Here is a 24,280-nt window from a genome sequence, read left to right as displayed (position 1 = left end):
GCACAATCTCCATAGACTGTGCAGGGGACGCAGGACGCATGCAGTTACGCTGCGCTACAAAGCGCAGCGTAACTGCATGTATTTACGCAACGTGCGCACATAGCCTTACTGTGTCAGGGACGACAAAGAAATAGAAAACCAAAACCTTTTTTCGAGTGGTAAAAAAAAAAAAAAAAAAAAAAATAAAAAGCATCTCTTCCTCCGCCATCCCAGTAAATGATGAGGGTGTATACACATTAATAACCACCAGCGTTCCCTCCCTGCTTCTAGAATCTGAAAATGGCGAAATGTTCAGACTTGTTGTACGAGTCGCTTGCCTCAGAGGTAGAATTCATTTTATTTAATGAGTCACAAGGAGCTAAACAAATATTAGTATATGAATTGGGGAGAGAAGGCGTCTGCTGGGACCCCCAAAGATCATGAGAACGGAGGTGCACACGGTCAACCTCCACCCCATCTATCACCTAAGACACTGCCAGAAATAGCTAGGCTCAGCTTTCTCCAGCAGTCCAATAGACAATGAATGGAGCAGAGGTCCAGGATGACCATATCCATGCCAATCAAGATGGAGGTGAATTTCTTGGACATTACTGGGAGCCACAGGGTTTAGACATCAAGCAATCAGCAATTCAATAACTTACGATTTGGGGAACAGTCCTTTTATTCGGAGACTGATCTCAACAATTCTACAGACAATGGAGGGTGAAGCACGAATAGCCAGAGCCCAAATTAGAACAACATTGTACATTTGTATTGAAAGAGGCCATACCCCCATATATTTCCATGTGTACACGCTTCAGCAACAATTTCTGGATTATTCTCAGTGGAAGATTATACGGCATAGATTTTTTTTTTAAAACGCTGAAACAAGACACGACTAAGTTCTGCAGCGAATGATGAAGTCTGTGTTCACAGCACTTGGAGTTTTTTAAGCCATTTTCTTTTAAACAGTTCTTTATATATGGCATAATTTAGAGGTAGGTTTTCCATAGTTTTCTGTATGAGACCTGAAAATGTTTTTAGACAGTGTAAACGTATACTCTTACAATGTGCAACGTATCATGCTGGATGATAACTTTAGACACTTTGCCCAATACACCAGCTCTTGTATCTCATATGTTAGGGATGTTTGGGGTTGAAAAGATTGACCAAACGTCATGATGACTTTAAGAGCCCCGATTCCCAGCTATCCCAAGGTGTTTCTGAAGCTAGAGGACCATATGCTATCTTTACGCTTAGGGATACTCCTAATGGTGGAGAAGCACAAGTCTCCATCTTGGCCCTGCTCCCGATCGGATTCACACACAAAAGGTAAAAACAATAAGAGGTTCAGGAGGAAAAACAAGACCAGGAAAGAAGAAGTATAAAACAACAGGGGTAAACTCCACAACAGCTCCAAGCAATAAGCACAACTTTCACCAGAGAGTCTGGGACACCACAACTCACAGAACAACATAGAATAAACTATAGCTGGCATTGGTAGAAGGATTCCACCAGCATAAATAGGAGGGTAGCAAATGTGATGGGTCTCCCCACAACATGTGGTTAAAGGAGCAAGCAGTCTAGTAGAGATTAACCCTTGCTAGCCTGCCTATGAATCAGCACACAGCAGTTTGACGTTCGAGTCTGCCTGCATTGATCCCAGACACCAGATAAACCATCAGGCAAAGTGGTAGAATCTGCAATCTGAACAGAGCCCAATGCCACCATGACTGTAGGCAAAGTTTGTGCAAAACTCTGTGTCACCAGATTGATAAGGAATAAGTACACGCACATTATTATTACACTTTATTATATTTATGTGCTGATATTATTCAGTAATTTATTTTGGATTCGGTTCTCGTTGCATTGCACTATAGCACAATGTGACATAACTTGCTGTTTATAGCTTTATGTTCTCATTCAGATCATTCGGCCAGGCAAGGCCGAAAAAGCAAAATACAAAGAAAGGGACAACCAGAAGTCTGACCTTCATCTCCGCCCAGATCCTGCACGGTCACCTTGTGGCCAGCTCCTCTGATCTCCGTTTACCTGTGATTTGCCCATTTCTCCATTATACACTCAGGGACGTGCAGTCAATTAGAAGATGCATCACTCCTCACATGACATAACCGTGTATCCGAGTCTGAGGACACTGAACTGGAAGAGACATCGTGTTTTACTGCAGAATATTGTCAAACCCTTCCATTCCCCGTAAGGTAACAGAACGCAAATGGAAACATGTCACGTTATATACATCTGTCACCCTCCCAACTAGAGATGGTATGATGAAGATTGAACTTGGCATTTGCTTTGTGCTGCTGCGGAGATTCCACATCATAGACAGACACCATTCATACCTGGGTCGGGGAGACCGTGCACGCTGGGAGTCAACACGCCACAGGCACCAGAGAGGGGAATTGTTCAAATAAATCACATTTGTCATATGCCGACCCAAGGGCACAACCTCTCCTGCCGGAAATGTGCTTTGTCTGGCATGTACCAAGAAACCGCCGCAGTCAGGGATGGCCTTTATCTTATCTGCATCTGAAAGATGAATACCTGACATTCTCACTAAAAATCAGGAGGTGGAATCCGTGCCCCGCTGTGCTACTGCCTCATGTTCTCCTGGAGGCTACAAAATATAAACCTGTTTCTTTTCTGTTTAGCTCCTATACTTGGTACATTACAGCCTCTAATTAGGTCTTTTTTCAGCTCCGCTATATAGAACTCAACTTCTTGTGGTGTCCTCTACTCGGACAAACCCTCCGCAACCCATATCGGAGAAGTCTCTGTACTTATATGCTGACCACTTGGTCCAAAGTCAGACGTGAACTTCCCATAGCCTATCATAGCTACAAGTGCTATCTGTGAAAAACACAGACATTACATTGGGATCTATAAAAGGGTAACACTTCAGAAATTCCGAAGGATGTTCACTACTCGGAAAACCCCTTTTCAATCTGTATGTTTCCCCGTTCTAGGATAATAACACTTATACCCAATTCCTGTGCTGGTTCCCATCCCAGCGGCGGCAGCAGCATTCACCCTCCTGGCGATCATGTAACAGTCTTAGTTCACCCGAGTCCTGCGGCCAATAAGTGGCTGCATCACTCTCCTCGTCTTCAGTACTATCATGTATATCCGGAGGCAAAGAGAGAGAGCATCAGCACTCACTTCCTCCGGATGTGAACGATTTGTCCGGAGGCGGGGAGAGTGAAGCAGCCGCTTACTGGCCGCAGGACTCAGGTGAAGAAAGACTAAGGCTATGACCGCACTTTGCGTTTCCACCTGATTTTTAGATCAGTTTTGAACTGCAGCGTTTTCATGCCAAAATGCATGCGTTTTGATTTTCCAGCAAAGTCTATGGAAAATGTGAATTTCTTGTCCGCACTTTGCGTTTCCAAACACAGCGTTTAATTTGCATATTTTGTGGCAAAAACCATGCGTTCAAAAGAAGCAGCATGTCAATTGTTTTTGCCATTTTGGTGTGTTCTACACCCATTGAAATCAATGAGTTGTAGAAAATCGCTGCCAAAATGTGAAGCAGTGCGTTTGCATTGCATTATTATTGCGATCCACGTTTTATTTAACATAAAGGCAGGTCTTTCGTCTTTCTCTCTCTGTCGGTCGGTCTGTCCCTCGGTCTGTCAGTCGGTCTCTCTCTCTCTAGGTCTCTATCTCTCTCTCTGTCCATGTCGGTCTCTCCCTCCCACTCCCTCTCTCATACTCACCGATCCCCGGTGCAGCGCTACATGGCGTTCACACTGTGGCGGCTTCTTTTATTTTGAAAATGCCGGCCGCTCATTAATCCATTACGTATTCCCTGCTTCCCCCGCCTATGATTGGTTGCAGTCAGACACGCCCCCACGCTGAGTGACAGCTGCCTCACTGCAGCCAATCACAGCCGCCGGTGGGCGTGTCTATATCAAGAAGTACAAAAAATAAATAAATGAAAAACAAACGACGTGCGGTCCCCCCCTATTTGGATACCAGCCAGGGTAAAGCCACACGACCGAAGGCTGGTATTCTCAGGATGGGAAGCTCCACGTTATGGGGAGCCCCCCAGCCTAACAATATCAGCCAGCAGCCGCCCGGAATTGCCGCATGCATTAGATGAGACAGTCCCGGGACTATACCCGGCTCATCCCGAATTGCCCTGGTGCGGTGGCAAACGGGGTAATAAGGAGTTAATGGCAGCAGCCCATAGCTGCCACTAAGTCCTAGGTTAATCATGGCAGGCGTCTCCCCGAGATACCTTCCATGATGAACCTGTAAGTTAAAGTAAATAAAGACGTACACCCAAAAAAATAATTTATTTGTAATGAAAGACAAAAAACACCCTCTTTCACCACTTTATTAACCCCTCAAAAACACCTCCAAGTCCGACGTAATCCACGCTAGGTCCCCCGACACTTCCAGCTCTGCTACATCGGAAGCTGACAGGAGCAACAGTAGAACATCGCCGCTCCATGGAGCAACTGAAGTGAGTCGCGCGATCAGCTGTGCTGTCACTGAGGTTACTCGCGGCCACCGCTCTCCGGTGGAGGACTGCAGCTGTGGCCGCGAGTAACCTGAGTGAAAGCACAGCTGATCGCGCGGCTCACTGCAGTCACTCAGGGGATTTGCGATCACAGGTGAGTCCTTCACGTGTGACCGCAAATCAAGCCGCAGCACACGCACACAGCCGCGCGATTACAATGAAGTCGGGTGAAGTCCGCACTTTGCGTTCTGCCGAATGCGTCTCAGAACGCAGCTTTTTCGGCTGCGTTCTGAGACGCACACGCAGTGACTTACAAGCTGCAGAATGGAACTGCAAAGTGCGGTCATAGCCTAAGGGCTAGGACACACAGCGAGTAAAACGGACCGAGCGGAATTCAAAAAAAAAAAAAAAAAAAAAAAACCTCAGATGACAGCAGAGTGCAGTGTGATAATCGCATCAGCTGGCAATGAGATAGGGAGATTAAGCCCTCCCTCTCCTCCGCAGCTGTGATCCGATTACAGGATCGAATCACAGTAGCATGACACACTGCTTAGGCTATGTGCCCACAGGACAATGTACCACCGGATATATCTGCAGGTACGTCCGCAGGTTTCCCGCAGCAGCTCCCGGAATCTCTGTCTCAGCCTCTGCGGTAAACCTGCGGACATTCATGCGACTTACCTGCTGACTTCCCGGCCTCTATCTTCATAGTGGAAGGCCAGGAATATCACAGATATTTCCTCAGGAATTGACATGCAGTTATGTGCGGCTGCGGGACATCCGCAGCATGTTCCGCAGCTGCACATACCGCAGCATGGACACAGCACTCCCCATGTCCCATAGGATAACATGGGGAGTGTCTGTACTTGCTAAAAAGTGCGGATTTATCTAGAAAATCCAGATAAAGCCGCAGGTTTTCCGTGGCAAAATCCGCGGGTACATTGTCCCGTGGGCACATAGCTACGGTAGCTCCCACTGTGCTGCGAGAAGGCTATCTCATCCGAAGCACTCGCATCAGATGCCATAAGCTCGTGTGGCCTTAGCCTTACATGATCGCCAGGAGAGCGAGTGCTGCCGCCTCTGGGACGGAGCCAGCACCGGAGTTGGGTATAAGTGTTATTCTAAAAAGGGGAAACATATGGATTGAGAAGGGGGTTGTCCGAGTAGTGGACAACCCCATAACAATAACTGAAAAGTTACCCTTTTATAGATCCCATTGTAATGGCTCATTTACACATTAGGTTTTCCCGTATGTGTGCAATCAGTGTCCATCACAGATAGCACTTGTAGCTATGACAGTCTATCGGGTAGTTCACATGTCCAATTTTTTCCTCAGACCAAGTGGTAAGCATAAAAGCACAGAGACTAATGTGGGCATCACACGGTACGATCTATCGTGCGATTGCACGAGAGATCGTACCCGCCCCCGTCGTTTGTGCGTCACGGGCAATTAGTTGCCCGTGGCGCACAAAGTCGTTAAACCCCCGTCACACGTACTTACCTGCTGAGCGACCTCGCTGTGGGCAGCGAACATCCACTTCCTGAAGGGGGAGGGACGTTTGGCGTCACAGCGACGTCACACAGCGACCGGCCAATAGAAGCGGAGGGGCAGAGATGAGCGGGACGTAAACATCCCGCCCACCTCCTTCCTTCCGCATTGCCGGCGGAAGCTGCGGGACGCAGGTAAGCTGTGTTCATCGTTCCCGGGGTGTCAGACGGAGGGATGTGTGCTGCCCCGGGTACAATGAACAACCGGCGCCATGAAAAGAAGGGAATTTTGTTTACTTACCGTAAATTCCTTTTCTTCTAGCTCCAATTGGGAGACCCAGACAATTGGGTGTATAGCTATTGCCTCCGGAGGCCACACAAAGTATTACACTTAAAAGTGTAAGGCCCCTCCCCTTCTGGCTATACACCCCCAGTGGGATCACTGGCTCACCAGTTTTAGTGCCAAAGCAAGAAGGAGGAAAGCCAATAACTGGTTTAAAGACCAATTCAATCCGAGGAAACATCGGAGAACTGAACCATACCACATGAACAACATGTGTACCCGAAAAAACAGAAAAACCCCGAGAAAACAGGGCGGGTGCTGGGTCTCCCAATTGGAGCTAGAAGAAAAGGAATTTACGGTAAGTAAACAAAATTCCCTTCTTCTTTTTCGCTCCTAATTGGGAGACCCAGACAATTGGGACGTCCAAAAGCAGTCCCTGGGTGGGTAAAAGAATACCTCGTGATAGGGCCGTCAAACAGCCCTTTCCTACAGGTGGGCAATCGCCGCCTGAAGGACTTATCTACCTAGGCTGGCGTCTGCCGAAGCGTAGGTATGCACCTGAAAATGCTTGGTAAAAGTATGCAGACTCAATCAGGTAGGTGCCTGACACACCTGCTGAGCCGTAGCCTGGTGCCGTAATGCCCAGGATGCACCCACGGCTCTGGTAGAATGGGCCTTCAGCCTTGAGAGAACCAGAAGCCCAGTAGAACTGTAGGTTTCAAGAATTGGTTCCTCGATCCCCCGAGCCAGGGTGGATTCAGAAGCTTGCGACTGTTTACGCCGACCAGCGACAAGGACAAAGAGTGCATCCGGGTGGCGCAGGAGCGCCATGCGGGAAGTAGAACCTGAGTGCTCTCACCAGAACCAACAGATGCAAATCCTTCTGAAATTGATGGACTGGACGAGGACACAAAGAAGGTGAGGTGATATCCTGATTGATATGAAAGTGGGATACCACCTTAGGGAGAAATTCCGGAATCGGACGCAGAACTACCCTGTCCTGGTGAAGGACCAGGAAGGGAGATTTGTATGAGAGCGTTGCTAGCTCGGAAACTCTCCTAAGAGACGAGACCGTTACTAGAAGGCCACTTCCCGAGAAAAGCGGGAAGGGAGACCTCTTTCAAAGGCTCGAAAGGCGGCATCTGGAGAGCAATTAGAACCTTGTTCAGATCCCAGGGCTCTAACGGCCGCTTGTACGGAGTGCTGAGACGACAAACTCCCCGTAGGAACGTGCGTACCTGAGGAAGTCGTTTCTGAAAAAATACAGATAGCGCTGAGACTTGTCCCTAAAGGGAACTGAGCGACAACCCTTTTTCCAACCTAGATTGCAGGAAGGAAGGAAACATAGACGATGCAACCGGCCAGGGAGAAACACCCTGCGCCGAGCACCGAGATAAGAATATCTTCCACGTCCTGTGGTCAATCTTGGCGGACGTTGGTATGCTAGCCTGTCTCATGATGGCAACCACGTCCTGAGGTAATCCTGACGACACTAGGTTCCAGGACTCAATGCCACACCATCAGGTTGAGGGCCGTAGAATTCAAATGGAAGAATGGCCCTTGAGACAGCCAGTCTGATTGGTCTGGTAGTGCCCCCGGTTAGCCTACCGTGAGGCACCACAGAACCGGGAACCACAACATCCTCGGCCAATCTGTAGCGACGAGGATGGCGCGGCCGCAGTCGGTCCTGATCTAGCGCAGCACTCTGGGCAACAATGCCAGAGGTGGCACATAAGGTAGCTGGAACTGCGACCAATGCTGAACTAAGGCGTCTGCCGCCAGAGCTCGATGATTGTGAAACCGTGCCATGAAGCTGGCACATTGTTGTTGTGCCGTGACGCCATTAGATCGACGTCCGGCCTCTGTCAGCGGCGCCAGATCTCCTGAAACCCGTCCGGGTGAAGAGACCATACCCTTTCGGCCACACCCCGGCGACTTAGGAAGTCAGCTTCCTAGTTTTCCACGCCTGGGATGTGAACTGTGGATATGGTGGATGCCGTGTCTTCCACCCACATCAGAACCTGCCGGACTTCCTGGAAGGCTTGCCGGTTGCGCGTTCTTCCTTGGTGGTTGATGTATGCCACCGCTGTGGAGTTGTCCGACTGAAGTCGGATTTGCTTGCTGTCCAGCTGCTGTTGGAAGGTTTGTAGGGCAAGATACACTGCTCTGTGTTCAAGAACATTGATCTGAAGGGTGGACTCTTGCTGAGTCCACGTACCCTGAGCGCTGTGGTGGAGAAAAACTGCTCCCCACCCTGATAGACTCGCGTCTGTCGTAACTATCGCCCAGGATGGGGATAGGAAGGACCTTCTTTTTGACCATGAGGTGGGAAGAAGCCACCACCGTAGAGATTCCTTGGCCGCCTGAGAAAGAAAGACGACTCTGTTGAGGGAGGTCGACTCCCCGTCCCATTGGCGGAGAATGTCACATTGTAGTGGACGCAGATGAAACTGCGCGAAAAGAACTGCCTCCATTGCTACCATCTTACGTAGGAAGTGCATGAGGCGTCTCAATGTGTGCGACTGGTCCTTAAAGAAGAGATTGCAGCCCGTAGTGAATGCTGTTTGTCTAGCGGAAGCTTCACTATCGCTGAGAGAGTATGAAACTCCATGCCTAGATATGTTAGCGATAGGGTCGGGGTCGGATCTGACTTCAAAAAGTTGATGATCCACCCAAAACTCTAGAGAGTCTCCAGCGCAACGTTCGGGCAGTGTCGGCATGTTTCCTAAGAGAGTGCCTTGACAAGTAGATCGTCTAAATATGGGATCACAGAGTGACCCTGAGAGTGCAGGACTGTGACTACTGCTGCCCTGACCTTGGCGAAGACCAGTGGGACTGTCGCTAGCCGGAAGGTAGAGCTACGAACAGAAGGTGTTCGTCTCCTATAACGAAGCGTAGAAACGCTAGTGCTCTGGATCAATCGGCACGTGTGGATAAGCATCCTTGATGCCTAATGATGCTAGGAAATCTCCTTGGGACATTGAGGCGATGACATGGCGGAGGGATTCCATCCGGAACCGCCTGGTGTCCACGAGCTTGCTGAGCAGTTTTAGATCCAGAACGGGACGGAACGGCCCGTTCTTATAGGCACCGCAAATAATTTGGGGTAAAAACCGTGACCTTGTTCCTGAAGAGGAACGGGGGTCATCACTCTTTCTGCCTATAGAGTGCACCCTGTTTGCAGAAGAGCAGCGGCTCGGCCGGGAGGTGGAGAAGTTCTGAAGAATCGAGTTGGAGGACGAGAAGTGAGCTCTATCCTGTACCCGTGAGACAGAATGTCTCACACCCAACGGTCATTGACCTATGGCAGCTAAATATCGCCAAGGCGGGTGAGCCTGCTACCGACCGAGGATGCGGAGAGAGGAGGCCGCAAGTCATGAGGAAGCCGCCTTGGAAGCGGGTTTTCAGACTGTCTCTTTTTTGGGCGTGACTGAGCCCGCCAAGAATCTGAGCTCCTCTGATCCTTTTGAGTCCACATTGGACGAGGAAAAATGGGACCTGCCCGAGCCTCGAAAAGACCGAAACCACGACTGCCTCCTGCTCTGTTGGGGTTTGTTGTGTCCGGGCTGAGGAAAGGATGAATCCTTACCCCTGGACTGTTTAATGGTTACATCCAAACGCTCACCAAACAGTCGGTCAGCAGAAAAAGGCAACTGGTTAAGCAACCTTTTTTGGAAGCAGAATCTGCCTTCCATTCACTTAACGAGCAGACCAGGCTCTGCTTAAAAACACGGAGCAGCGGAGGCTACTGCCGTACGGATCGCAGAGTCTAGGGCAACCTGAATCGCGTAAGAAACAAATGCAGACATTTGAGAGGTTAAGGATGCCACCTGCGGCACAGATGTACGTGTAACCGTGTCAATCTGTGTAAGACAAGCTGAAATAGCTTGGAGTGCCCCAAGGGTGAGAATGCTGGAGCCAACGGTGCGCCGACAGTCTCATAGATGGATTTAGACCAGAGATCCATCTGTCTGTCAGTGGCATCTTTAAGTGCAGCTCCATCTCCCACTGCAACTATGGATCTAGCTACAAGCCTGGAGATTGGAGGATGCCGCTTGGGACACTGGGTCCAGTCCTTGACCACGTCAGGGGGCAGGGATAACGTGTATCCTAAGCCGTTTGGAGAAGCGCATATCTGGATAAGTGTGGTGTTCCTGGACTGCCTCTCTGAAGGCAGAGTGGTCCAGAAAAATACGTGAAGCTGACTCCTCCACTGGAGGAGCTGGGTGAGAAATAACCAACATTCTATTGATGGACGCTATAAGATTATTCACTATGGCGTCACCATTAGGTGTATCCAGATTGAGAGCGGTCTCAGGATCAGAATCCTGAGCCGCTACTTCCGCCTCATTACACAGAGAGTCCTTCTGCTAGGACCCTGATGAAACCGAGGGCCGCTCATAGTGAGCCCGCTTAGGCTGTCTGGGACTGACGTCTGTGCAGAGCCGTGACTCTGGGATGCGTGTGACATTCCCGGAGCTGTTAGTTGTTCACACTGAGGGGGGCCATGGATCAATGATTCAACAGTGCCCATGTTGTGAGAGACATGTCCGGACTGCTAGGCTTCTAGTATCATAGCCATAGTCTCAGAAAATCTGTCAGTAAATACTGCAGACACCGTCCTCATCCTCTGGCCATTAGCAGAGACTCCGGCTGAGTTGGATATAATGGGGGTCTATGTAACCTGCCGGCCGTATAGCCGTACATGCTGTACCGGCTGCATAGAAAAACATGTGGTTCTGCACCTTTGTTTTACACAGAGAATATGCTGATAACTCCTCCGCACAATCCAGGAGGGTATATACAACGTGCGACCAAACAGTGCAATGTATATAGTACAAGCATATCTATAAGTGCACTTCTGCACTAGTGGGGTTAGCACCACAGGTGCTGCTTAACGCCTGTTGCAGCGATTGTGTGACTATCAGAATGCCAGGGTCTTCCACACTTGTCTCTGTATCGTACAGAAACTGACACTAATGGCTGCCGGCGTCCTTGTAGAGAAGGAAGCCGTGGGCGTGCCTGAGAAAGTGCGGGAATCCGGTTTCACAGTGCACACAGTGAGAGGGGTGGAGTATGCAAAACATACTCCAGCTCTCAGCGCTGCTGTGCTATGCAGCGTCACGCCCCTACCCTGACTGTCAGGCCTGTGGGCGGTAACGAAGAGAGACTAGGCCCAGAAGCCGGGGACTCGAGTTAATAAGCGCGGCCGGCATATCAGTGCTGGCCGGCGCAGAAGTCCCCGGCGCACCACAAATCCCAGCGGCGCCTTAAATAAAAATGGCAGCGGCGGTTAGCGCAGTAGTCACCCAATACACTAACACACCCAGCAACGCTGTGGTGTGCGATGGCACTAGTGCGGACAGCGCCGCTGTCCCTGGCGCACTAACACACCCAGCAGTGCTGCCGTGTGTCTGCGCGGTCCCCACAGGGACACAGAGTACCTCCATGTAGCAGGGCCATGTCCCTGAAGATACTCCGCTCCATGTCCAGCAGATACCAGGGGCTGTGGATGGAGCACGGTCTCAGTGCCTGGAGACCGATAGAATCCCACTTCACCCAGAGCCCTGTAAAAAGGGATGGGGAAGGAAGCAGCATGTGGGCTCCAGCCTCCGTACCCGCAATGGGTACCTCAACCTTAACAAACACCTCCGACATGAAGTGGGGTGAGAAGGGAGCATGCTGGGGGCCCTGTATGGGCCCTCTTTTCTTCCATCCGACATAGTCAGCAGCTGCTGCTGACTAAACAGTGGAGCTATGCGTGGATGTGTTGCCTCCTTCGCACAAAGCACAAAAACTGGTGAGCCAGTGATCCCACTGGGGGTGTATAGCCAGAAGGGGAGGGGCCTTACACTTTTAAGTGTAATACTTTGTGTGGCCTCCGGAGGCAATAGCTATACACCCAATTGTCTGGGTCTCCCAATTAGGAGCGAAAAAGAAATAAACAATTTTTTAAAAATAAGCGACGAGTACACAACTCACGATTTGTAATCAATTCTGCGTCGCTCAGAGGTGTCACACGAAACTACGTCGCAAGCGATGCCGGATGTGCGTCACGAAAACCGTGTCCCCGACGATGCATCGCGCGATAGCTCGTCTCGTGTGACGCCCGCATTACCCAATATTAATCTGAGTGTTGGCTTAAGCTCGCCAATACAAGTCTATGGATCTGTGAGAAACAAGAAAAATCACAGCACTTGATGCCATCCGTGTGCTGCCCGGTTTTCATGGACTGTTGGGATAGAAGAAGCTTCAGGAACCTCCATCAGTTATTATTTTGTCATCCTAGAAAAACTGATAAAACTCTGCCCAGACTGATGGTAAAGGCTGACACTGACCAAACTATTGACACCCCAAATTAAAAACACTTTTGTTTTTGCACCAAATTAAAAAGAAGAAAAAAAAAAAAATCACTGATGTGTGAAAATGTGTGAATGAGCCCTAATCCATTCACTGCCCTCCCTATATTATTCTTTTCATCTATTTAAAGAGATTTTTGTCTTACAGTTTCGGAGTCTATGAAGACTAAAAATAACAAAATGAACTATTAAAGACAGCGATTCTTCTCCATCGCTACTCCTGTCTTTGTGATTGGCTGCAGAGGTTATATCACGCCTACAGCGCTCGTAACTGCTGCTGCCAGTCACTAGGTTCAACTGCTCTGCCAATGTAGGCAGCACAAGTCACTGCGCCCGGTTATGGGTTCCAGGGCGGTAGATGTGGCGCCACTGCTGCAGCCAATCCACAAAGACTGGAGGAGAGGCATGGCTGGACCTGGGCAGGGGAGGACAAGCTCAGTTTGCCTTTTCTTTTAGCATATACAGTTTACAGGACAACGTTGTTATAGCTTTCACCGCATATTGTACCATCTAGATTAAAATATGAATTTATTCTAGAATGAATTGGGGGCAGGTAAGCATATTATGTGCAGATTTTTTTAAGTAGGACCATACCTGACAGATGAAAAAATTCTGAAGTCCACACTCAAAAAGTAGGTGAAGACAGAGAGCAGAGCACGGGCAAGCCTGTACTGAGCAACCACGTATCAGCCACCCAACCCAGAATCACATTATCCACCAGCTATGGATGCCCACCAGAGATGCCAATCAGGGAGATTGACTAGTCCTAAATAAGACCATTCGTAGACCATACTAATAGGATTTCATGAGTACTGGAATCCCCATTGGCCCAGGTGGCTGAGATGGTTAAACCCAGCTAATTGGTACAAAGAGATATGGGATCTATAGGGTAAGGGGAATTCTCTCCACAGTACAGGTGGCTATAGCCATACTAATGATATCCCTGTGGTATAGCTGTTAGTCTTATATTTACAGCATTTTCTCTAAGTAAATCCCACAATGTGAACACGGTATACCAACCGACTGAAGGGGAGTATACCTAGATATGGCAGTGTTCAGTAACAAAGCTCTCCCCCTGTCCACTCAGACAAGCCCCATAGACAGCGGCAGACGTTAGGAATCAGGGACGCTCACCAGGGTAAAGCCAGTGAGCAGATCGCTTCTGACCACGGGAACGACAAATTATGTTCAAAAGAGGATGTGGGAGAAATAAAGATACTGTGCAATATGAGCACAATTTTCCTTAACGTGCTCCATTCTGCCCCTCACACCATAAGCTCTGTCCTTATTACAAGTGATGGAATAGGGGCGTTAGAAAATCGTAAATGAATCAATGAATGTTGAAAGCAGCAGAATAAGTTTACCATTATACATTTTAATTTATTTATATTTTCAGAAAGAAGCATTAAAAAGGGCTTTCCTGAGCTCAAGAGAATATGTGACAGCAGATTGTGGAATCCTGACAGCTTGCAATGTGCACGCTGTTGGAATTCCCATGTATTTTCAGGGCGAGCTGGTGGTCACGTGACCCCGAGTGCTGTTTACATACCCTGTGGTCATATACTAACTAGATTCTAATCTGTGTCTGTCAATGATCCATTTGTGAATGACACATGAAGACAGGCATGGAAATTGCATACATGCCTTCATATGGCCACCCACTCACACTGGAATAGAGGGGAGTCCTGACATTGTGCACTGTCACGATTCGGCAATCTTCAGTAACAAAGTGACTACAAAATTTTTTCTTGAGCCAGGAAGCCAAATTTATCAAATAAGTAAATTTGGGAAAATATGCCTGGTCCCTGGCCATTTATGTCAGCACTTACTTCTATAAAGAAGAGGGATCTCAATGGTCACACGGGGACACTCCGGTGTACACACCTAATATTTGCATCTTCTATTTCATCACCACGACTGGTATCTCCGACCACAGAGGAAAGATTTTATGTCTCTAATATGAATTCCACTGAAAAAGGTTTCCAGTGTTTGGACCCTTTGTAAAAGTCTGTAGCTGTATGTGGCAAGGCTAACAGAATTCCCTACTATACAAGTCATGAAATGGTGCATGACGTGGGCAGATTTCTGTCTAATGAGCACTGATCGCATATATACACATGTTTACACTGCATTGGGACAGCACAATCATTAATAAGATCGTTCTGTCCACATTCAGCATTCATAGTGTCGGCAGCACATTCTGCTCACGTGGATAGATGTCATTCCACTGCTGATGATTTTTAGGCCCGCATTAATGATCCAATCAGCTGTCACGTTTACACGGGCCTACGATGGACAATGTGTCCCATATTGTTGGTCCATTTAAAAGTGGCCTTAAATGGTGACTAACTTCACATCTTAACAAGTGGAGTTTTTTCTTTAATGAAAACATGCCATTCCTGTGACAGATCGCAGGTTGCCACCCATGGGTAATCTAAATAAAGGAAGCCCTCCGTTCCCCTCCCATTCATTTAGTAGAGACTTCTGTATCTGGAGACGGTGGAAAGATAATTCTTGTAATCCTTGTGAGCAGAGCTATCTACAGCACGGTACAATTGGCGTCCAGTAAATACTATTACATCACAGCCATAGGATGACAACACCTCCTAGCTTTCCAAGACATTAGGTGGGAAAAGCAATGATCTGCAGACGATGGTGATGAAGGGGATGGTGGGAGTACTTTAATTAGCTGTTTGTATAGGGGTGTGTATACATAGGTGGGTGCATATACAGTATATACTGTATATATTATGTAGTATATACAGCATATACTACACACAACAACATATATATATATATATATATATATATATATATATATATATATATATATATATATATATATATATATATATATATACACATATATACACACACACAGTTAGGTCCAGAAATATTTGGACAGTGACACAAGTTTTGTTATTTTAGCTGTTTACAAAAACATGTTCAGAAATACAATTATATATATAATATGGGCTGAAAGTGCACACTCCCAGCTGCAATATGAGAGTTTTCACATCCAAATCGGAGAAAGGGTTTAGGAATCATAGCTCTGTAATGCATAGCCTCCTCTTTTTCAAGGGACCAAAAGTAATTGGACAAGGGACTCTAAGGGCTGCAATTAACTCTGAAGGCGTCTCCCTCGTTAACCTGTAATCAATGAAGTAGTTAAAAGGTCTGGGGTTGATTACAGGTGTGTGGTTTTGCATTTGGAAGCTGTTGCTGTGACCAGACAACATGCGGTCTAAGGAACTCTCAATTGAGGTGAAGCAGAACATCCTGAGGCTGAAAAAAAAAGAAAAAAAATCCACCAGAGAGATAGCAGACATGCTTGGAGTAGCAAAATCAACAGTCGGGTACATTCTGAGGAAAAAGGAATTGACTGGTGAGCTTGGGAACTCAAAAAGGCCTGGGCGTCCACGGATGACAACAGTGGTGGATGATCGCCGCATACTTTCTTTGGTGAAGAAGAACCCGTTCACAACATCAACTGAAGTGCAGAACACTCTCAGTGAAGTAGGTGAATCTGTATATAAGTCAACAGTAAAGAGAAGACTCCATGAAAGTAAATACAAAGGGTTCACATCTAGATGCAAACCATTCATCAATTCCAAAAATAGACAGGCCAGAGTTAAATTTGCTGAAAAACACCTCATGAAGCCAGCTCAGTTCTGGAAAAGTATTCTATGGACAGATGAGACAAAGATCAACCTGTACCAGAATCATGGGAAGAAAAAAGTTTGGAGAAGAAAGGGAACGGCACATGATCCAAGGCACACCACATCCTCTGTAAAACATGGTGGAGGCAACGTGATGGCATGGGCATGCATGGCTTTCAATGGCACTGTGTCACTTGTGTTTATTGATGACATAACAGCAGACAAGAGTAGCCGGATGAATTCTGAAGTGTACCGGGATATACTTTCAGCCCAGATTCAGCCAAATGCCGCAAAGTTGATCAGACGTCGCTTCATAGTACAGATGGACAATGACCCCAAGCATACAGCCAAAGCTACCCAGGAGTTCATGAGTGCAAAAAAGTGGAACATTCTGCAATGGCCAAGTCAATCACCAGATCTTAACCCAATTGAGCATGCATTTCACTTGCTCAAATCCAGACTTAAGACGGAAAGACCCACAAACAAGCAAGACCTGAAGGCTGCGGCTGTAAAGGCCTGGCAAAGCATTAAGAAGGAGGAAACCCAGCGTTTGGTGATGTCCATGGGTTCCAGACTTAAGGCAGTGAATGCCTCCAAAGGATTCGCAACAAAATATTAAAAATAAAAATATTTTGTTTGGGTTTGGTTTATTTGTCCAATTACTTTTGACCTCCTAAAATGTGGAGTGTTTGTAAAGAAATGTGTACAATTCCTACAATTTCTATCAGATATTTTTGTTCAAACCTTCAAATTAAACGTTACAATCTGCACTTGAATTCTGTTGTAGAGATTTCATTTCAAATCCAATGTGGTGGCATGCAGAGCGCAACTCGCGAAAATTCAGTCACTGTCCAAATATTTCTGGACCTAACTGTATATAGATGGATGCTATACAGTGGACTGGTCATGGTCATATTGCCTGTCACTGTGGTCCTCCAATGTTGGTTGTATAGCAGGGATTCCTATACATCCATACAATGGACAGCTATAATGTATCAGCCACCAGCCTAATTTTATGCAGGTCGCCCTCGTGCTGCCAAAACAGATCTGACGGGGGCAAAAATCACCTAGATTGAAGCAGCTGTTTGTGGTTTTACGTATTTTGGAGCATTTGGGGCTCCACTTTCCTGAAAGCAGAAAACCACTTTAACAATATAGATTTTTAATTACCATAAATCAATAAAAAATATTATTTTTATAAGTGAACAGTTTTCTACCACAGTATCCTTGATGTCTCCTGGCTTCTTGTCACTGGTAGCGGACCTCTGATCAGAACCAGTGACCCGCCTCTGTCACCGCTGCCTCCTGTGAGATCACATCTGGCTCCTAACCCGAGTATTGTGGGCAATTAGAAACTAAACAAGGGGCCATACTGATGCCCAGGTGGAACATCATAGGGACAATTAGCAGAAAGTGACATGTAGAGGTCACATTACTGAGGGGTCTTTGAGTCAAATACGAGGTGTCAGCAAACCAGGAAGAGCCCATTCTGTGCGGTGATAGAGTACAGCACAGAGGTGACTCTCCAGCTTCGGACCCCCTCAATGCCGACTTTTTTCCCCCAGAGGAATTGTATGCTTAGCACAACCCTTACAAGGAGCCGTGCATGTGTGCCGACCAGTAAGGCTAGTTTCACACTTGCGTTCAGCGGAGTCCGTCACTATGGAGAATAGCGCAGTCCGTTAACGCACTGCGCTATTCTCCATAAACTTGTATGGACGACGCACTGTAACGCAAGTGTCTGCGTTGCATCCGCTGGACGACGCGTCGTTATTTTGACGCTGCATCGGGCGGATGGAACACAGCATGTAACGTTTTTCTGCGCTTGGCGGAGTGTCAAAAAAACGCAACCTGCAGGAATCCGTTTGGCGTCCGTTTTTATAATGGACGCCTATGGTGGCGGATTCAGTTAGAATGCGTCATTTAACGGATTCCGTTAACGCATCTGTCTTTACACAACTGTGCATGCTCAGATGTGTAAAGTCAAGGAAAAAACCTATAACGGATTGCGTTATTTTGTACGATCCGTAGCATCCGTTGTGCCACTATATGCAACGCATCCGTTGCATGCGTCACACAACGCAATGCTATGGATCCCGTCCAACGCAAGTGTGAAACTAGCCTAACAGCGCACAATACACCCACACAGTACCTCCAGGGGCGGCAGCGTCCTCACATGCTGGGCTGTGGCCGTTTTCTCCCATACAAGCATTTATGAGTCTACAGCCATTGTATGTGGAGCTCTCGGGCACAATGTGCCAAAATATTTATCTGTCCGGGGTCCGTACCTGCAGCTCTGGCATTTCTGGTTAGGGTGCACTCACATTGGGTAGAGGATGTATATGACAGTAGATTTGCCAACCTGCACTTTGGTCGGACATCATGGACGGTTACAGTGGATCTCATCTGCCTCCATGTTTACGAAAAAAATATATATATTTATTGTTATCAGATGCCACTAATAAAGACATAGAGCAGCCGAAGGAGTCCGAAACGTTACATCAGGGATAGGACATTGATGATGGGACTAATCCAGCATGGTCACGGACCCCGGCGGCCACGGTCACGGACCCCGGCGGGCACGGTCACGGACCCCGGCGGGCACGGTCACGGACCCCGGCGGGCACGGTCACGGACCCCGGACGTCTGCGCGGTCCAGTTTGGACTCAGTTTAGCTCCTCTTTCTGTTTACATGCCGGATGATCAGACTTTCTGGATTAGCAGATGCCCCGGCTGATGGGTGGGCTGTCATCAGCAGCACAGCTCTTCTTATAGCCACTGATGGCACAGCTGTGCCCATGTAGGGAGGACCCACAGCCAGCATGCCATGTACTACCACTGCTGCCTGCCTGGCATCATGTTTACTACCCTACAGAGGAGGCAATGCTGCCCTCCCGTGCCCTGGCACATCCCTCCATACACCGGGGTCAGCTCACCCACGTCTCTCCAGTACAGGGCACTGCCCTCCTCTACCACCCCAGTGCCAGGCCCGTAATACGTCACTTGTGGTCAGCAGAACTCCAAAGTAGCTAGGTGTGAACTCCCATCATCCTCACCCTCCGCCCTCCCCTCCGGTGCTGCGGCTTACCGGTGTCGGTGAATCACTTGTACAGGCTGGGGTCTTTACGGAGGCCGGAGCGGGACGCACCGAAGAAACCGCGTAGTAGCACACAGCACCCAGCCGCTGCCCAGTCCGCGCTGTCTGCCGGGGCTGGCGGGTCAAGGCCAAGGGAGGAGGAGGAGGAGCTGCTGCCATCTGCTGGTTCCCAGGCGCCACAACACGCAGAGCTCGCATCTCAGCAACCAGCGCTCCCTGTATATAAAGCAGCCGAGGTGCGACCAGTTCTACAGGAGATATCAGTGCAGGAGACGCTTCTTCTTCCAGGAGTTTTTCTTTTTCTACTTATTTCCTGTAGAGGTTTTGTGATCCTCTTCAAAGAAGTGACTTGCGCTTTTCACCAGGCATTTTTCAAACCCTCTTTGTGTATGTGGGCACAGCATCTATAAGGCCATGTGCACACACTGAGTATTTGTGCGGCTTTTACCTCAGTATTTGTAGCCAAAAGCAGGAATGCAGCAATCAGAGAAAAGTATAATAGAAACCCATACACCACTTCTGCATCTTCTCCGCACTCCTGGTTTTGGTTTACAAATACTAAAGTAAAAAAAACCTCACCAAATACTCAAAGTGTGTATGTGGCCTAAGACATCTGCGTACCCACATCTTTTTTTAAGCCATGCAGATGTCTTTTTAGCATCCTCATTTTTTTGTTAAGGTATACATATAAGATAATGATGGTTGCAGGGGCAGAAACAGACAGAAGATGGTCCTGTGCCAAAACATTACAGGGCCCCAGGAGAGGAGACAGAAGATGGTCCTGTGCCAAAACATTACAGGGCCCCAGGAGAGGAGACAGAAGAGGGTCCTGTGCCAAAACAGTACATGGGCCTGGGAGAGGAGACAGAAGAGGGTCCTGTGCCAAAACAGAACATGAGCCCAGGAGAGACAGACAGAAGATGGTCCTGTGCCAAACAGGAGAGGAGACAGACACAAGAAGGTCCTGTGCCAAACAGGAGAGGACAAAATTAGCTGGATCAGAGAATTGAAAAAGGATAAACCCTAAAACATAACGTTTAATATTATGCTCTATAAATAAATAATAATAATAATAATAATAATAATAATGCAGATAAAAGTGAGGACAGCTCACAAGATTAGAAACAACGGTGGCACGAAACCACCCAAACTAAAATTGGGCTATGTATGGTAGGCCCAAACAAACTGTGTCCCAGAGAGGTACCACGGTAGGACTTTCTACACCTTATAGTTGCTGGTCACCACCTGAGACACTGACACACGCAACATCAACAATCAGAACCCCAAACTAGGGAAGATGTATGTCTGTGTGTGTCAAAAGAGATAGAAACTCCTAGACCATTACGAACCATATGTTTCATAAATCCCACCTTAGGTGGGAACGGTCTTACCAGTCCGGAGATTCGCAGGCATTGAACAAGTGGTTGGAGGTTCAGGCAGGGGGCTGTTTCGCCAGCATGTCTAGAGACCTCAACCAAAAATAGGGCATATAATCACCATGCCCACTCCCAACGTTTCAACCTCAGTTCATCAGGGGAGTTTCTGTGGGGAAGTGCAGTCAAACGGTATCTCCACCGGATGACTGTTACAAGATGCCCAAGTCACTATGAGAAGAAAACATACACAAAGAATAAGCCCTAGAGCCTTAAATCCGGCCATATATATCTAGCCCATAGGATCGCAGTACTCACCGCATAATGGCGTGCACGTCGTGCCCAAAATTCATAAATGCCGCGCTCGGCGTCCACCGGACGCTCCATAAATAGCACGGCGCATGCGCGATTGGGCACGTCATCAATGACGATCACCCCCAGAATGCCTCCGGGCCAGAAGTGACACGACACAGATCGCCATTGATGACGCTCACCTCCCAGCATACATTCAAACCGGAAGTGAGTCATCATCAATTGCCGCGTCGCCACCAGGGCGTCACGGCTGATACCCGATGTGGCCACATCCGGGTATATGGAACGCAAGCTGTGTGTTGTATTACACGTAGCACAGGATACGCCCATAATAATATGGGCATACCTGTAAGCTAGCCGCGGACCAATCAAAACAAAAAAAGGGGGCACGGAGGATCAAGTCCATATACATGCCGGTATATATATTGGTAATGGTCAGGCTCCACATAGGAAATAGATAGAAGCAAGTGATTTAGCCAAATAAATTCAAGGAAAGTGTCCGCATGATAGAACTGAAAAAAACACACAAACAACAAAAAACAAACAACAAAGGGAGGGAGGGGGGAGTGGGGAGTGGGGGGGGGGGGAAGGGGGGGAGGAAGGGGCAGGGAGGGGGGGCGGAGAGACAGGACACTAGTTATTATTGTTACGCATAGGGGGGGACCTGGCATGTCCATCCTCAAGGATAGATGACAGATCCCGTCAACATGGAAGTTGTATAACTGGGAGGATGCATACTATTGGACATGTACTCATGGATCCCAAATCGACCGGGTTAAAGTCATAGGAGGATAGTCACAGTCAGGGTGGAAGACAGAGAAAACTAAAGTGCACACTCGTCTCTCACCCTGGCTGGAATGGCCCTACCTATCATGTGGGGGTCGGCACCCTACAATTCCCACGCCTCTGGTGCCCCCACTCGGGCGTCGGCTATCCCTCCTCTAGGCCTCCCTATTACTAGGGTGCTCCTAAAAAAGGAATGAAGGACAGGGATTCATTCAGTCCTCCTGGTGTCATTGTGTCCAAACTGTAAATCCAGAAACACTCTTTCTGCAGAATGGTCCTATCCCAGTTACCACCCCTGCGGGGAGGGGGAATGAGGTCAATGCCCATTACTCTAAAAGTCCCCAGGTCACCATTTTGGCAGATGTTGAAATGTCTCGCCACAGGTGTGTCATTCTTTTTAAGGATGTCTCCCTTATGCTCCCCCACTCTGCGTCTCAGTTCCCTAATCGTCTTACCCACATACATTTTGCCACATCCACAAGTCACCTTGTACACTACCCCTTTTGACTTGCATGTTATCAACGACCGCAGGGAATATACCCTGGTGCCACTCGAGTTATTGAATTCATTCCCTTCCTCAATAAACTTGCAGTTTATGCAGTCATGACACTTAAAACAGCCTTGTCAGTTCTATCATGCGGACACTTTCCTTGAATTTATTTGGCTAAATCACTTGCTTCTATCTATTTCCTATGTGGAGCCTGACCATTACCAATATATATACCGGCATGTATATGGACTTGATCCTCCGTGCCCCCTTTTTTTGTTTTGATTGGTCCGCGGCTAGCTTACAGGTATGCCCATATTATTATGGGCGTATCCTGTGCTACGTGTAATACAACACACAGCTTGCGTTCCATATACCCGGATGTGGCCATATCGGGTATCAGCCGTGACGCCCTGGTGGCGACGCGGCAATTGATGATGACTCACTTCCGGTTTGAATGTATGCTGGGAGGTGAGCGTCATCAATGGCGATCTGTGTCGTGTCACTTCCGGCCCGGAGGCATTCTGGGGGTGATCGTCATTGATGACGTGCCCAATCGCGCATGCGCCGTGCTATTTATGGAGCGTCCGGTGGACGCCGAGCGCGGCATTTATGAATTTTGGGCACGACGTGCACGCCATTATGCGGTGAGTACTGCGATCCTATGGGCTAGATATATATGGCCGGATTTAAGGCTCTAGGGCTTATTCTTTGTGTATGTTTTCTTCTCATAGTGACTTGGGCATCTTGTAACAGTCATCCGGTGGAGATACCGTTTGACTGCACTTCCCCACAGAAACTCCCCTGATGAACTGAGGTTGAAACGTTGGGAGTGGGCATGGTGATTATATGCCCTATTTTTGGTTGAGGTCTCAGAGGGATCTAGACATGCTGGCGAAACAGCCCCCTGCCTGAACCTCCAACCACTTGTTCAATGCCTGCGAATCTCCGGACTGGTAAGACCGTTCCCACCTAAGGTGGGATTTATGAAACATATGGTTCGTAATGGTCTAGGAGTTTCTATCTCTTTTGACACACACAGACATACATCTTCCCTAGTTTGGGGTTCTGATTGTTGATGTTGCGTGTGTCAGTGTCTCAGGTGGTGACCAGCAACTATAAGGTGTAGAAAGTCCTACCGTGGTACCTCTCTGGGACACAGTTTGTTTGGGCCTACCATACATAGCCCAATTTTAGTTTGGGTGGTTTCGTGCCACCGTTGTTTCTAATCTTGTGAGCTGTCCTCACTTTTATCTGCATAATATTAAACGTTATGTTTTAGGGTTTATCCTTTTTCAATTCTCTGATCCAGCTAATTTTGTTCAATTACTGTGGATTCAAATTTTGGTATACTGCTATTTACCCCAAACAGGAGAGGAGACAGACACAAGAAGGTCCTGTGCCAAAACAGTACACGGGCCCAGGAGAGACAGACAGAAGATGGTCCTGTGCCAAACAGGAGAGGAGACAGACACAAGAAGGTCCTGTGCCAAAACAGTACACGGGCCCAGGAGAGACAGACAGAAGATGGTCCTGTGCCAAACAGGAGAGGAGACAGACACAAGAAGGTCCTGTGCCAAACAGGAGAGGAGACAGACACAAGAAGGTCCTGTGCCAAAACAGTACACGGGCCCAGGAGAGGAGACAGACAGAAGAAGGTCCTGTGCCAAAACAGAACATGGGCCTAGAAGAGAAGACAGAAGAGGGTCTTGTGCCAAAACAGTACATGGGCCTAGAAGAGAAGACAGAAGAGTGCCAAAACAGTACATGGGCCCAGGAGAGACAGACAGAAGATGGTCCTGTGCCAAAACAGTACATGAGCCCAGGAGAGGAGACAGAAGAGGGTCCTGTGCCAAAACAGTACATGAGCCCAGGAGCGGAGACAGACAGAAGGTCCTGTGCCAAAACAGTACATGGGCCCAGGAGAGGAGACAGAAGAGGGTCCTGTGCCAAACAGGAGAGGAGACAGACAGA

The 24,280-nt window shown here is 48.1% G+C and overlaps 1 protein-coding gene across 5 annotated transcripts in view; it reads right to left on the bottom strand.

Annotated features, from left to right (window-relative positions):
* SEC31B (SEC31 homolog B, COPII component) overlaps positions 1-19,495 on the bottom strand; it is a 231,866-nt gene extending 212,371 nt beyond the window's left edge. For 4 of the 5 annotated variants that reach the window (XM_075348917.1, XM_075348918.1, XM_075348919.1 and 1 more), the window contains exon 1: positions 19,340-19,495. Coding sequence is in view for 1 of the 5 variants with exons in the window: in XM_075348922.1 (XP_075205037.1) it covers positions 1,970-1,975 (6 nt within the window). In the remaining 4 variants the exon portion in view is untranslated. Of the gene's footprint in view, positions 1-1,969; positions 2,101-19,339 lie in introns of those variants that run through there. The other variant, XM_075348922.1, reaches the window with a different exon arrangement.
* Between the last annotated feature and the right edge of the window lie 4,785 nt (positions 19,496-24,280).

This window comes from Anomaloglossus baeobatrachus, chromosome 5 (assembly GCF_048569485.1).
Source record: "Anomaloglossus baeobatrachus isolate aAnoBae1 chromosome 5, aAnoBae1.hap1, whole genome shotgun sequence".
NCBI classification, from domain to species: Eukaryota; Metazoa; Chordata; class Amphibia; order Anura; family Aromobatidae; genus Anomaloglossus; species Anomaloglossus baeobatrachus.
Note: the sequence above shows the minus strand (reverse complement) of the source record. Positions and strands in the feature narration are given on the sequence as shown.